Here is a 14,786-nt window from a genome sequence, read left to right as displayed (position 1 = left end):
CTGAACATACACTGAATAAACTGAATTTCTTTAGTCTAGGCCCAGATGACTTCACAGGACATTCTATCAACACTGAAAGAGGAAATATAGTAACTCCGGAGAAGGCAATGACACCCCACTCCAGTACTCTTGCCTGGAAAATCCCATGGACGGAGGGCCTGGTAGGCTGTAGTCCATGGGGTCGCAAAGAGTCGGACACGACTGAGCGACTTCACTTTCACTTTTCACTTTCATGCATTGGAGAAGGAAATGGCAACCCACTCCAGTGTTCTTGCCTGGAGAATCCCAGGGACGGAGGAACCTGGTGGGCTGCCGTCTATGGGGTCGCACAGAGTCAGACATGACTGAAGCGACTTAGCAGACTTAGCAGCAGCATGCAAACTTTTCCATAAAATAAAAAAGGGATCACCATTTATTTTTGGTGTCTAGCATTATTATCCTGATTCTAAAACCAGATAGTACATGAAAAGAAAAGTATAGCCCAATGCTCCCTATGAATATCAATGCAAAATCCTAAAATAAAAATACTAACAAAAATCTAGCAATATATAAAAAAGACAATATACCATGATTGTTTAGAAGTTTATTCTAGGCATGTAATATAGATGTAATATCTGAAAATCTATGTGATTCACCATATTAATAAACTAAAGTAGAAACATTACACAATTATCTCTATGAATGCAGAAAAACATATCTGACAAAATCCAACATCTGTTCATAACAAAAGTGCTCAGGAAATAAACAGCAGATAATTTTAACCCGAGAGATGGCAAGCATAAAAAACCTATACCTAATATCATAATCAGAAGGGGAAATGTAAATACTATCTCCTCCAAATTAGTAATAATTAAATGTCTATTCTCACCATCTCTATACAACATTGTTCTGGCAATCTTAGTCAATGCAAGAAGGTAAGAAAAAAAGAGATAAAAGGCATACAAGTTGAAAACAGATGACAAGATCATCTATATTATATAGACCTTAAAAAAAAGGCACTAAAACTAGTAAGTATGTTCAAACCGGGTGAACTAATGAGATACACGTAATACCTCCACTAAAGACCTATTTACCTCAATTTCCTTTACTCAGTGCATAATGTCTGACTTTCAACAAAAAAATTATAGGACATACTAAAGGGATAAAAATGTATATTTTCAAGATACAAAGCAAGCCTCAGATATGACAGAGAGAGAGATAGATGTTGGAATTATGAGACCAGGAATTTGAAGCAGCTATGACTATTATACTAAAGGCTTTAGTAGAAAAAGTGAACTAATAGAGCAAGAATAGGTGAGTAATACAAGTAGATAAATGGAATCTTTAAGAAAGCTTCAAAGGAAATGCTAGCAGTCAAAAACACCACCACAGAATGCCTTTGTCTTTGACAGATTAACCAATAGTCAGAACACAGTCAAGGAAATAACTGGTGAGCTTGAAGAAATGTTAATATGCTAAGTCACTTCAGTCGTGTCCGACTCTGTGTAACCCCATAGATGGCAGCCCACCAGGCTCCCCCGTCCCTGGGATTCTCCAGGCAAGAACACTGGAGTGGGTTGCCATTTCCTTCTCCAATGCATGAAAGTGAAAAGTGAAAGTGAAGTTGCTCAGTCGTGTCTGACTCTTATCGACCCCACGGACTGCAGCCCACCAGGCTCCTCCGTCCATGGGATTTTCCAGGCAAGAGTACTGGAGTGGGGTGCCATTGCCTTCTCCAAGAAATGTTAATAGAAACTTTCAAAACTGAAATACAAAGAGAAACAAGAATAAAAAAGAACAGAATATCTAAGCATTCTGAGACAACTATAAAAGATGGAATGTACATGTAACGGGACTAAGAGAAGAGGAGGGACAGGAAGGCGCCAAAGAAACACTTGAATCAAGAACAGTATTCCAAAATTAGTGCTAGGCACCATACTACAGATCATTTGGTCTTACATTTAGGTCGCTAATACATTTTGAGTTTATTTTTGTGTATGGAGTGAGACAATGTTCTAATTTCATTCCTTTACATGTAACTGTCCAAGGAAGACATACAAATGGCCAAAAGGCACATGAAAAGATGTTCAACATCGCTAATTATTAGAGAACTCTGACTCAAAACCACAATGAGGTATGACCTCACATTGATCAGAATGGCCATCGTCAAAAGTCTACAAATAATAAATGCTAGAGAGGATGTGGGGGTGGGGGGAAGGAACCCTCCCTCACTGTTGGCAGGGATGTAAAATTGTACAACCACTGTGCAGAACAGTATGGAGGTTTCTTGAAAAACTAAAAATAGAACTGCATATGATTCTGCAATCCCACTCCTGAGCATGTATCTGGGGAAAATCACAATTTAAAAAGGTACATGCACTCCACTTTTCATAGCATCACTATTTACAATATCCAAAATATGAAGCAACCTGAATGTCCACTGACAGATGAATGGATGTATAAAAACGATGTAGCATACATATATACAACAGAATATTGCTCAGACATAAAATAATGCCATTTGTAGCAACATAGACGGACCTAGAGATTATCACACTAAGTGAAATAAGCTAGACAGTGAAAGATAAATATCAAATGATATTGCTAATACGAAAAACCTAAAAAAAAGATACAAATGAACTTATTTCCAAACAGAAAGAAGACTCACAGGCATAGAAAACAAACTTACAGTTACCAAAGGGGAGAAGCAGTAGGAGAGAGATAAATCATAAGGTTGGTATTAACATACACACTACTGTATATAAAATAGATAACCAAGAAGGATCTACTGTGGAGCACAGGGAACTATACACCTTATCTTGTAATAACCTATAAGGGAAGAGAATCTGAATACAAAGAAAAATATACATACACGTACAACTGAAGCGCTGTGCTATACACCCAATACTAACAGGATATTGTAATCAACTATACTTCGATTAAAAAAACTAATATGATCTAAGACTGTATTAATTGTAGGTTAAAAAAAAAAGTAAGTGAAACCATGGTAACACTTATCAAAAGAAACCTGGAATAGCCATATTAATTTCAGACAGAGCCGACTTTAGAGGATTGAAAGTTATCATACAAAAAGAAACATTACATAATGATAAAGGGGTTAATTCTCCAGAAAGACATAATAATGCTTAATGTGTCTGCATCTAACGAGAGAATTTTGAAATACAATAGCCAAAAACTGACAGGACTGGAAGGAGAAATAGATTTAATTCACTATGATAGTTGGAGACTTTTAACATCCCTTTATCAGTAACTGACAGATTTAGACGGGGGAAAATTAGCAAGGACTGAAAACTACCATCAGCCAACTGGATCGAGTTGATAGACTACCTCCTCCAACAATAGCAGAATACATATTCTACTTAAGCTCACAGAACATTTACCAAGAGAAACCATAATCTAGGTCATAAAACACATCTTAAACTTAAAAGAAGAGAAATCATACAAAGGTATGCTCTCAGACCACAAAAAAATTAAACTGGCAATCAGTAAGATAAATATATCTGGAAAAATTCCAAACAGAGATCAAATCGGAGAAGGCAATGGCACCCCACTCCAGTACTCTTGCCTGGAAAATCCCATGGACGGAGAAGCCTGGTAGGCTGCAGTCCATGGGGTCGCGAAGAGTTGGACATGACTGAGCGACTTCACTTTCACTTTTCACTTTCATGCATTGGAGAAGGAAATGGCAGCCCACTCCAGTGTTCTTGCCTGAAGAACCCCAGGGACGGATGAGCCTGGTGGGCTGCTGTCTACCGGGTCGCACAGAGTCGGACGCGACTGAAGCGACTTAGCAGCAGCAACAGCAGAGATCAAATAATATAGTTCCAAATAACACATGGGTCAAATAAGATTTCAAGAAAATTTTAAACATATTTTTAAGTAAATAAAAATAAATACAACTCATCAAAGTTTGTGGGATGCAGTAAAAATAGTCTACACAGGAAAACTTACAGCGCTGAATCACACATTCAAAAGGAAAGCTCTAAAAGCAATCATCTATGCTTCCAGTTTAGGAAGCCACAAATAGAAGAGCAAATAAAATCTGAAATAATAAGAAAATAAATAAAAATGAGGGTAGAAATCCATAAATTTTAAAATTGAAAACTGATAGAGAAAATCACCAAAATCACAAACTGCCTTTTTGAAAACATCAAGAAAATTGATGAACCTCTGCCACATTAAAAAGAAATTGTGTTCTATCAGGCCTTCTGGCATTTACAATAGTGTTTTGTGTACACAAATCCTATTTGGTGCAAAAATTTTAATTTTTACATTGAAGATTATACTATTGCTCATCGTGCCAAAAATGACTTCTCAGACTTAACGTTTATATGTTGAACTCTACTGAGCTCAAAGTTACTACTGTCTGTTCACTTTTCATGACATTTGACTGTTACACCTCTGTTTATTCTCTTATTTCATCCATTTATTCTGTGTAATTTTGTTTTAGGTGCGATTCTTATCCAGAACATCTAGTTACATTTTGTTTTTAACCTACTTCAGGGTTTTAAAGCTTGCACCATTTGCATTTCATATCATAACTAACATGGTTTTGACAGCTGTCTGTGTTCTTTTATATCCTCAGTGCAATGCCTCACAATCAACAGAAGAGAGTAATTTTAAAGTTAAACTGTCAGAACATTTGGTAGATATTTGTGGCTCATTTTTCTCCAATCTGAAGTCTTAGACTGGACTACCATTTGAGTAGGATAAGGAGAGCGTCAATATGAAGCTACCTAGATGCATCTGTTTGGCCTCTTTCTTTTCTCTGCTGAGTGTTCATGTTGTACTCGTCTAACCTTGCTTTACTTAAGAAAACACCAACAATCACGAACAGTGGCGTAACTGCCATCAGTCACCAAGCTCTTCATGCTGAATTTTTCAATCAGAAAATAGGAAGTCATGATTCAGTCATGAAAAGTGCCAGTGTAACTTTAATACTATTTCACCACACAAAGAAAAAGATACCAGATGGGAGCATGGATCTCCATAAGGCAATGGAGAATGCTACTAGTAGTAAATATAAAGCATTGTTAGCACATTAAAATACAATTGTCTAAAGCTAAACAGAATCATGATATATTGTGATGGTTTATAATATGTGAAAGTAGAATATATGAAAGTGAAGAATGGAAGAGTAAACAGAAATATACTATTCAAAGTGATATATAATATTAACTGAAGGCACAGTGTGGTAAGTTATATATACAGAAAACTCTAAAACAACTTCACGACAAAAAAGCAAAGGAGAATAGCTAATGAGACAACAGCTAAGATAAAATCAAGACAAAAATATTCAAAAGAAGGTAGATAAAAAAGGAATAAAATTGCAAGATGGCAGAATTTAAACCCAACTATGTTAATAATTGAATTAAATAAAAGTGGGCTGCACATTCCATTAGAAGTCATATATTAGCTAATGAATAAGGAAAAAGTCAAAGTATGGTGCAGTGATTAAGCCTGTGTGTTCCTCTTTCTCCTCCTACCATGATGTGCTAAAAAGTTTGGCTGGGGCCAGCTGTCTCCATAATCCACCTTCCGCCTCCCCCAAACCTGCTACAACTCAGAGAAGCCAAAAGGTGGAGTAGAAAAAGATTACTGGATGACAAGCAGTAAGAATTACAAGAGCTAAACGAGCTCTTCAAACCTGTAGTTGCTGCTCAAACACTAAGTAAAGGTACAGATCGTGAATCTGTGGGACATGCACGGGCGGAGCGCTAGGGAGCTAAGTGCAGGTTCTCTCTCGACTGCAGTGAGAAAATGCGATGCAAGCAGTGAAGAACTGGAAAAATATACTATAGATAATTAGCATGAGAATAAAAGAAACACAATAAGGCAGAAAAGAAAAACTTCAAAATTGAGAGTGTGCAAATACTTTCTCGAACTACTAGAAACAACAAACATGGCTGGCTTTGGGTATGCCATGGAGGGGCAGATATCTGCATGCATCATGACACACTTCCTTCTGGATTTATACTGTGTTGTTTATCCTTCTTAAAGAAAGAAGAGAATGAACAGAAAATGTCATTCAAGATGTAATAGAGTGTTCTGCCCTAGGTCCAAATACTGCCAAAAGAAGTCCAGAATCTTTCCTTATATGGAAGGAAAAGACAAGAAAAGATGGATAAACTTGAGCAAGAAATGGAAAGAAGGACTTCAAAACAGGGTAGGCACCAGTTTTCAGTGGTTGTGAAATGTATGAATTTCATCCTGAGCTGACTGATGATAACAAGGAGGAAGCAGACGATACCTGTTACACCCAGGGAACAGGTGGAGATGAGGGAGATGATTCAGTGAGGGATGTAAATGAGACAGGTATTACTGTAGCCACTCTTCAAAGAATGTAGCAAACACACTTCAGAAAGAGATAAAAACAAATTAAGCAAAACTTCCCTGGTGACTCAGACAGTGAAGCATTCGACCTTGGCTGGGGAAGATGCCCTGGAGAAGGGAATGGTTACTCACTCCAGTATTCTTGCTTGGAGAATTCCATGGACAGAGGAGCCTGGAAGGCTAGAGTCCATAGGGTCACATAGGGTTGGACATGACTTAGGAACTAACACTTTCACTTTTTCATCAGCTACCAACTTTATTTAGATTTCACCAGTTTTTCCACTTAGGGCCCTTTCCTATTCCAAGATCCAATCTAGAATTCCATACTACATTTAGTCATGCCACCTTAGTCCCTTCAGTTTGTGAAAGTTCCACAATCATTCTTTGCATTTCATGAAGCTGACACCTTTAAACCTATTTGACCAACTATTTTGAGGTATATATCTCTCCATGCAGGTTTCTTCAGGTTTTCTCATAATCATACTGAGGTTATTCATTTTGAAGAATACTACAAAAGTGATACAGCCTTCTCATGCTATCATATCATGGGTTACCAGGAGTTTGCAACGTCTGCCAAGGTTTGTTTGTTTTTAATTCTAAAATTACTCTTTTAGTCTTTGTAAATATATATTTTGAGAGAGATATGTGGACATGCAAATATTCTGTTTCTTATACTTTTACCCACTAATTTTAGCATTCATTGGTGAATCGCGTATAGCAATTTTTATTTGGGGGTTTTTAATGATAATTTTCTATTTCCCTGATTCCTTCTACATTTATTAATTGGAATTCACCCACAATGAACATGGGGCTTCCTGGTGTCTCAGGTGACAAAGAATCTGCCTGCAATGTGGGGGACCCGAGTTCAATCCCTGGGTCAGAAAGATCCCCTGGAGAAGGGAATGGCAACCCACTCCAGTATTCTTGCCTGGAGAATCCCATGGATAGAGGAGTTTGGCAGGATATAGTCCATGAGGTCTCAAAGAGTCAGACATGACTGAGCAACAATACTGCTACTACTTTAATGAAGACATGTCTCTTCTCAATATTTTATCTATTTGTTCAATCACTAATCTCGCAGTATAGACTAATGGACATGTATCTTATTCTTTACATCACATACAATATTTGTTTTGCTACTGAAATTGTTCCAGCTTTCACCACTTGGAATTACTTAAGGTTGGTTCCTGTGTTCTATTAACATGAACCTTTCCATCTACCTTCCTTGTTTGTTTGTTTTTTTTTTTACTTTCTGGCACCACAAAATTCCTTGGGCTCTTTTACCTTCCCCATCCCAGCTGTGAGTTCAACTACTTCTCCAAATAACTTTGATTCTTTTTACTGGAGAATGATATTTAGTAATGAATATTTCAGTGTTAGATATGATTAATGTCATATTTAATGGTAAACAGTGTTTTCTCCCTAGAAACAATGTTTTCTCTCCTTAGAAACAAAACCAGGCTGTTAACTCTCATCATTTCTATTCCACATTGTAGAAAGGTCCTAGCCCATATAATAAAGGAAAAGAAATAAAATACAGATTGAAAATGAAGTAAAGCTTTTTATTTATATAAAATATGGTCATTTATTTAGATAACCCTATGTCATGTACAAAAAAACTACTAAAACTAATAGCTTGTAGGATACAAGACCCACATACAAAAATCAATCCTATTTCTACTGGTAGCAAACAATATGAAAATAACATTTTAAAGTATCATTCACATCAGAAGACATGAAATACTTATGGATAAATTTAACAAAATATGAATAAGAACTAAACACTGAAAATTATGAAACATTACTGAGAGTAATTAAAGAAGGCCTAAATAAATGAAGAGGTCCAGCATTTTCAAATGCTAATCCTCCCCAAATTCTACTATAAATTGAACACAGTCTCACAGAAAACTCCCAGCAGACTTTTTTGTATAAAGTTGCCAAACTGAGTATAAAACATATAGAAATTTACCTAGATAAATTCATATAAAACATCCTACCAGAGAATCTGAAAGACTGAAGACACTTCAAAGATCGTAATTCCCTGTGGGTGTAAAACAACTTGTCCACTTCCACACAAGAGAGAAGCAGCAGATCTAGGATGAGTGCCTCCAGCTTCCAGTGCTGAGTTACTCAGAGTGCTAAATGATGATAATCACAGCTAAGATTAATTCATCTCTTAACTTTCCCTAGGAAGAGGTTTCACTGTCCCCTAAAGGTGCTCATGCTCAGGCGCTAGTCCTGTCTGACTCTGTGACCCCCTGGACTGTAGCCTGCCAGGCTCCCCTGGTCATGGGATTTTCCAGGCAAGAATACTGGCATGGACCGCCGTTTCTTCCCCCAGAGGATCTTCCCAACCCAGAGCTCAAACCCGCGTCTCCTGCATCTTCTGCATTGGCAGGCAGATTCTTTACCACTGAGCCATTGCGGAAGCCCTTCCGCTAAACATACCAGTATCTTCACACACATCTTCATCTGCAGAGTTTACCATGATACATATCAATAAGAAAATAGCCAATAATCCAGTCATAAATCTATAAAAACAGCAATTCTCCCAAAGCACATTAGTAAAACTGAAAAATACCTGACCTTAGAGATAAAGAATAAGGTATGCATTTTAAAGATATAAGACCCTTCAAAAATGTTTGAAAACACAGGTAAATTCATGAAAATAGCTACTATATTAACATTCCTATAATTAATTCCTTATTTGTTGTAATACAATACAAACCCAAATAAACCCAATCATATTTCCACCACCTTTTAGAAAGAGTGTCAAAATTTAAGCATGCTACTCTGACATTGTTCTTCAGGTGTATGAAGATGGCTGAGAACATCGGGGGTATCTGACATCCAGGATACCACCCACACCCCCGAGCGAACCTGTAGCAAGTGTCAACGAGTAAAAACTGTGATTTTGGCTGTTGTGCTTCTTTATGCAGGATACTTAACATTTTTGCTCAAATTAAGCTGCAACTATTTTTATCTAAATTCTAACAATTTAAATTCATTTATTCACATACATCATCTAAAGCTATGTTTTGGTAGCTCCTCGTCCTGCCCTTCTTGCTGGTTTCTCCAGTTTCATTCACCACAAGGGAGCTGCCTGGGTATCTTAAGAGTACGTTCACTCTGGGCATGCTGAGCCCACGGGGCAGAAACAGAATAAGCCTTGTTTCTTCACTGTGTGCTGGCTGGGTTCTCAGTGCATTCCTTAGGTGATGCCAAACTACAGTATTAACATATCCGACTCTCTGAATAGGACTGAAGAAAATCCATATTTTACCCCTTCTTTAAAGTTAGCAGTGCCATACCAATGCCCCACATTTTGTCTCCTATGGAAATTTTTCTTTCTGTTTGGTTGTTGTTAGTGGTGGTGGAGTCCTCTTTGGATTTAGTTGTGGCTTATAACTTTGTGTGCCAAAGGAAACCTTTGATCACATATTATTTCTAGGTTCTTTTGCAGTGCAGTGACATGATAAACAGCAAGTGGTGCTTTAGGGGCTATATATGGATGCCACTCATAAAGAATTTCATCAGTATTACACAGTAGATACATAACTGTCTGCCCGAAGGTAATAAACACTGAGGATACTTAAGAATGATCACAAACTTCTCACAAGGGTTGAGAAGGATCCAACACTTACCTCAGTGCTTATACATGGTGGGAACTCAAGAACTGTACATTTACTTGAAGTCTGCGTAGAGGCACCATAGCATGGCGCCTGTATTTTAAACACCTAGTTACAAGAAATGCTTAAAGTCGCCACATTCCCTATTACTGTGACATAGTACAAAAATGGCGCACTTGTCTTACTTCCTCATAACTCTATGATATCCCTCTGTCTTTGCTTTAGGGATTAACAGAGAAGAGTATTCGGCACAAATTAAGACACTGCATAAATGTTGCTGATAAATACATTTAAGAGAAAAACATGAAAACCTAGAATAAACTGAAATGGAAGGACTGAGTACATAAACTGACTAGGTAAGAATTATAAGCAAATGCTGAATAACATAAAAATTTCATAGTAAAATTTTCATATGACCATTTGAAAATCAAAATATCAAAATCATTGACTGTACTAACAATATCTGAAGTAGTAAAAATAAATTTTTAAAAATTTAAAAGATAAAACAGACACAATAATTTCCTATTCCTAAACTTAAGTAAACACTGCAGTATTAGAAACAAGTACAGATTAGAGTAAAAATAAAATCATATGATTTGTAGCATCCATCTTGTAAGTCTTGAAGTTCTATTTCAAGTAAAAGAGAAGGCCCAAAGAAGACAAATAAATGTATTATTTTGTTAAATATTAAAACTAAACTGCTTTAAATTCCTTTTAAAAATAAGGAACTGTATAAATAAATATGAAGCATTCACTTTAAAATGAAAGGTACAGAGACAAAGTTTCAAAATTGTGATTGTTTTGCTAGTTTTCCTGAAGAATAACGTAACATTGGTGCCTTTATTTTTTCTGAATCAATGAAATGATGAGAAGTAGACTAACAAATTATTGTGATAATAAAGAGAAAACTGATCACATCGAATAAAATTTCAAAATGCATTTCAGATGTAAAAACTATCAATAATGTTTTGTGCTAAGAAGTTCAATATTCAATTAAATAATAGAGTAAAAATACAATATCATGAAGATAACCGACCTTTTTATCATACACATCTTGCCAGTTTACTCCAGAAAAGAAACTGTGTCTCATAATTTCTTTTGCATCATCTGGTCCTCCACCAAGGCTGTGAGAACAGAAATAAAATTAAATGATTATAGAACATTTGCATAAGCTGAATGCATAACTACAAAGCTTTTGTGAAATGTAACGTTCTGTGTGTAAATAGTTCTTGTGATAAATAGCCATAAAAATAAAAAGCTTTTGTTGTAAGATCTAGTTTTCCTAATACACTATTAATAAGAATTTGCCTTGGGACAGTATGGTATTAGAAAAAAGCACAAGTTTTGGAGACAAACCAGAACTAGGCAAGCAGCTCTAGAACTTAGCAAGTGTATGACAATGAAAAATTACTTAATCTCAGTTTTCTCATCTGTATAGTGAGAATAATAATACCAGCATGGAAGATTACTGTTAGGGTACTTGTTATTTCTAAATGTTAAGTATTTAGAAATAACAAGTACCTAGCACAATAAATAATAGCTATTGTCAATTCTCAAGCCAAAATTATTTTAGAATGACTTTAGTCAAAATGCACCCTTGTCAACATAAATTCTGTAAAGACTACATAAAGGTTAGAAAAAACAATTTAGAGAGCACTGCTGACAGAAGCCAATAAATTGCTTTCATATTTCAAATGAATTTTCAGAGAAGTGAGAAAGTTAATATATGAAATATCACTGCAATGGAATCTGCTATACAAGTTTAAATTAAAATTTAAAAAATACCCTCACCCCATCTTTGAAGGTACTCTTATTCAACTGATACCTGACACAATCTGAAATTCAGGTGTTTTCTAGATTTCTCCATTTCATATAGTACATACTAGTCACTATGAAGAAAGGATGAGAGAAACAGAAAATAACACAGGAGGAAGTAAGATGGGAGGAAAAGAGGAAAAAGAGAGAAATAAAGAAAGGACAGGGAAACAAGGAGGAAAATAAAACAAAGGAAATCTATTTTTAAATCTGAATTTGACAGAGCAAGTTTTATTTGATTTTACTCATTGTTAGAAATGATACATGCTGGTAAATGCTTAATCATCAGCTATCTTGGGAAATTATAAATATATAATACATATATGTATTATTAGATTTATCGATAGAAGATGTGCAGAAGCAAAACATTATACAGTATTTCCAACCTCAAAATACATAAGTATCCTCAAAAGTACAGAGAAGAGCAAAATTTAACAACATTATCAAAGAGTGATGAGTTTTGAGTATTTTCTATCCTTGATTTTAATATTCCTGGTTTAATTGTAAGTTTATATAATTTAATTTTTAATAATGGCTGTTTTCAACAACCAGCTCACAAAATTCTTGATATTTAACAACTGGCTATTCTAAGCTGGTACCTGTCAACTCTCAACACACCACTGGCTAGGAAGAAAAGCAAATATGTCATAGAAAATAAGCAATTCTACAATTTTAATGAATTCTGGTTATTATTAGGTATAAGGAATACATCACTAGGAAGAATCCAGGATCCTCTGACACACTGTCAGAATGGAAAAACAAAACAATTAGCGGATTTCTGAATATTTGTAGTGATGATCCTATAGTTCCCAGTATCCAGGTCTTTTATCCTAAGATCCATACAGAATAAATCACACCTCTGACTGGAGCTTTCAGATTGGATCAGATCATAATAGTTATGTTCATATGTGGAACTCTCAGACTGGCAACTCTATATTTGGTTAACACTCAGCACTGGACTTCTGGCCTCATTCTTTTTCATTCTATTTCAAGTTATGTATGCCTCTCCCCTGGTAGAATGCAAATTCGTTTGAGGGGCGAGTTCAGTACTGGATTATCCAAAAAATGTTTTAAGCCTGTGATTAGGAAGCCAGAAAAGCAGAAACACCAAAATACTTGCTTCTGAAAAAATTATTTAACATTTCAGAGTATGCATCAAAGTAGTATGTATGAGAAAAATCAGAAGTTTATTATATTTTCTTATATCTATGTTATTATTTAGTTCAGCACGGTTTTCAATCTAAAATATAGACAAGATGGTGAGTGAAGTAGCAGTTAAAATGGAAAACTATAATCATTTTTAGAAATAAAGGGTTTTAATTCGGCTTCAGTCATTCATTTTTATGTCACTCCTTAGTTCTCAAGCAATATTTGGCTTTGGACATAGCCAGCATTTAATCTACATTTATCAAATACATATATAACTAAAGTATCAGCCATGAATACTATACAAAGACTAAGAATATAATCTTAGACTGCCATTTTAGAAGTTGGTAGAGATTCTTTAACATAAGCTTCTTCAAAGTGTGAAACTGTCAAAAATTTCAATGTCAATGACTCCCTAATATACAATTTAAGACTTCAAAATAATATCAAAATATGATTTACATTAAGATATTTTTGTCTAAGAATACCAAATTCCCATATCAGAAAGCCAATCCAAAATTCTCAGCCATTATGGATTCTTCATAACTAGAAGCAACATGGGATTTACAGTTTCCTTGTGTTACTGAATGCAACATGAGGTTATGATGTTCCTACAAAATTTGCATAGGACGTTAAGAGAGATACTAACAGAATAATCATAAAGTAATGAAGAATAAGAAATAAAAGCAAACTGAGAGCTGACTCTTTGATAGAACTGAGAGCAATTCAGTAAAGAGTATCAGAAAAACTGAAGCAGTATTTAAATAACTGAATAGGAATAATAAAGAGGTATACTATCTTTGATTATGTTTCTTAAGACTTTCAGGGTCCTTTATTGGTTCTTTCTCTTCTCTCTACCTCCTAAATTTTTGACATTTCCCAAGTCTCTGTCCTAGGGTGTCTTCTTTTTATATTCTCCTCATTTCACTATTGTCATGGCTCCAGCCATGAGATATTTACAGACCCCAAATCCAGATATTCAGTTCTTGTGTTTCTGTTTAATAATTTTTAGTGGAGTATAGTTGCTTTGCAATGTTGTGTTACTTTCTACTGTTCAGAAGAATCAATCAGTTATATATATATATATATATATATATATATATATATATACACACATATCAGTTCAGTTCACTCGCTCAGTCGTGTCTGACTCTTTTGCAACCCCATGAACCGCAGTACGCCAGGCCTCCCTGTCCATCACTAACTCCCGGAGTCCACCCAAACCCATGTCCATTGTGTCGGTGATGCCATCCAACCACCTCATCCTCTGTCATCCCCTTCTCTTCCTGCCCTCAATTTTTCCCAGCATCAGGGTCTTTTCAAATGAGTCAGCTCTCCACATGACGTGGCCAAAGTACTGGAGTTTCAGCTTCAACATCAGTCCCTCCAATGAATACCCAGGACTGATCTTCGTTAGGATGGACTGGTTGGATCTCCTTGCAGTCCAAGGGACTCTCAAGAGAATTCTCCAACACCACAGTTCAAAAGCATCGATTCTTCCATGCTCAGCTTTCTTTCTAGTCCAACTCTCACATCCGTACACAACTACTGGAAAAACCATAGCCTTGACTAGACGGACCTTTGTTGGCAAAGTAATGTCTCTGCTTTTCAACATGCTATCTAGGTTGGTCATAACTTTCCTTCCAAGGAGCAAGCGTCTTTTAATTTCATGATTGCAATCACCATCTGCAGTGATTTTGGAGCCCAGAAAAATAAAGTCAGCTACTGTTTCCACTGTTTCCCCATTTATTTGCCAAGAAGTGATGGGACCGGATGCCATGATCTTAGTTTTCTCTTTTTTGATTTCTTTCTCATTTAGGTTATACAGAGCACTGAGTAGGGGTCCCTGTACTATACAGCAGG

General features: G+C 35.9%; 1 protein-coding gene across 7 annotated transcripts in view; it reads right to left on the bottom strand.

The window, feature by feature from the left end:
• The window catches only part of AKT3 (AKT serine/threonine kinase 3), a 279,622-nt gene that overhangs the window by 26,399 nt on the left and 238,437 nt on the right, over nt 1-14,786 (bottom strand). For all 7 annotated transcript variants that reach the window (XR_009729912.1, XM_061382512.1, XM_061382509.1 and 4 more), the window contains one exon: nt 10,999-11,086. Coding sequence is in view for 6 of the 7 variants with exons in the window: in XM_061382512.1 (XP_061238496.1) it covers nt 10,999-11,086 (88 nt within the window). In the remaining variant the exon portion in view is untranslated. The remainder of the gene's footprint in view (nt 1-10,998; nt 11,087-14,786) is intronic.

This window comes from Bos javanicus, chromosome 16 (genome assembly GCF_032452875.1).
Source record: "Bos javanicus breed banteng chromosome 16, ARS-OSU_banteng_1.0, whole genome shotgun sequence".
Taxonomy (NCBI): domain Eukaryota; kingdom Metazoa; phylum Chordata; class Mammalia; order Artiodactyla; family Bovidae; genus Bos; species Bos javanicus.
Note: the sequence above shows the minus strand (reverse complement) of the source record. Positions and strands in the feature narration are given on the sequence as shown.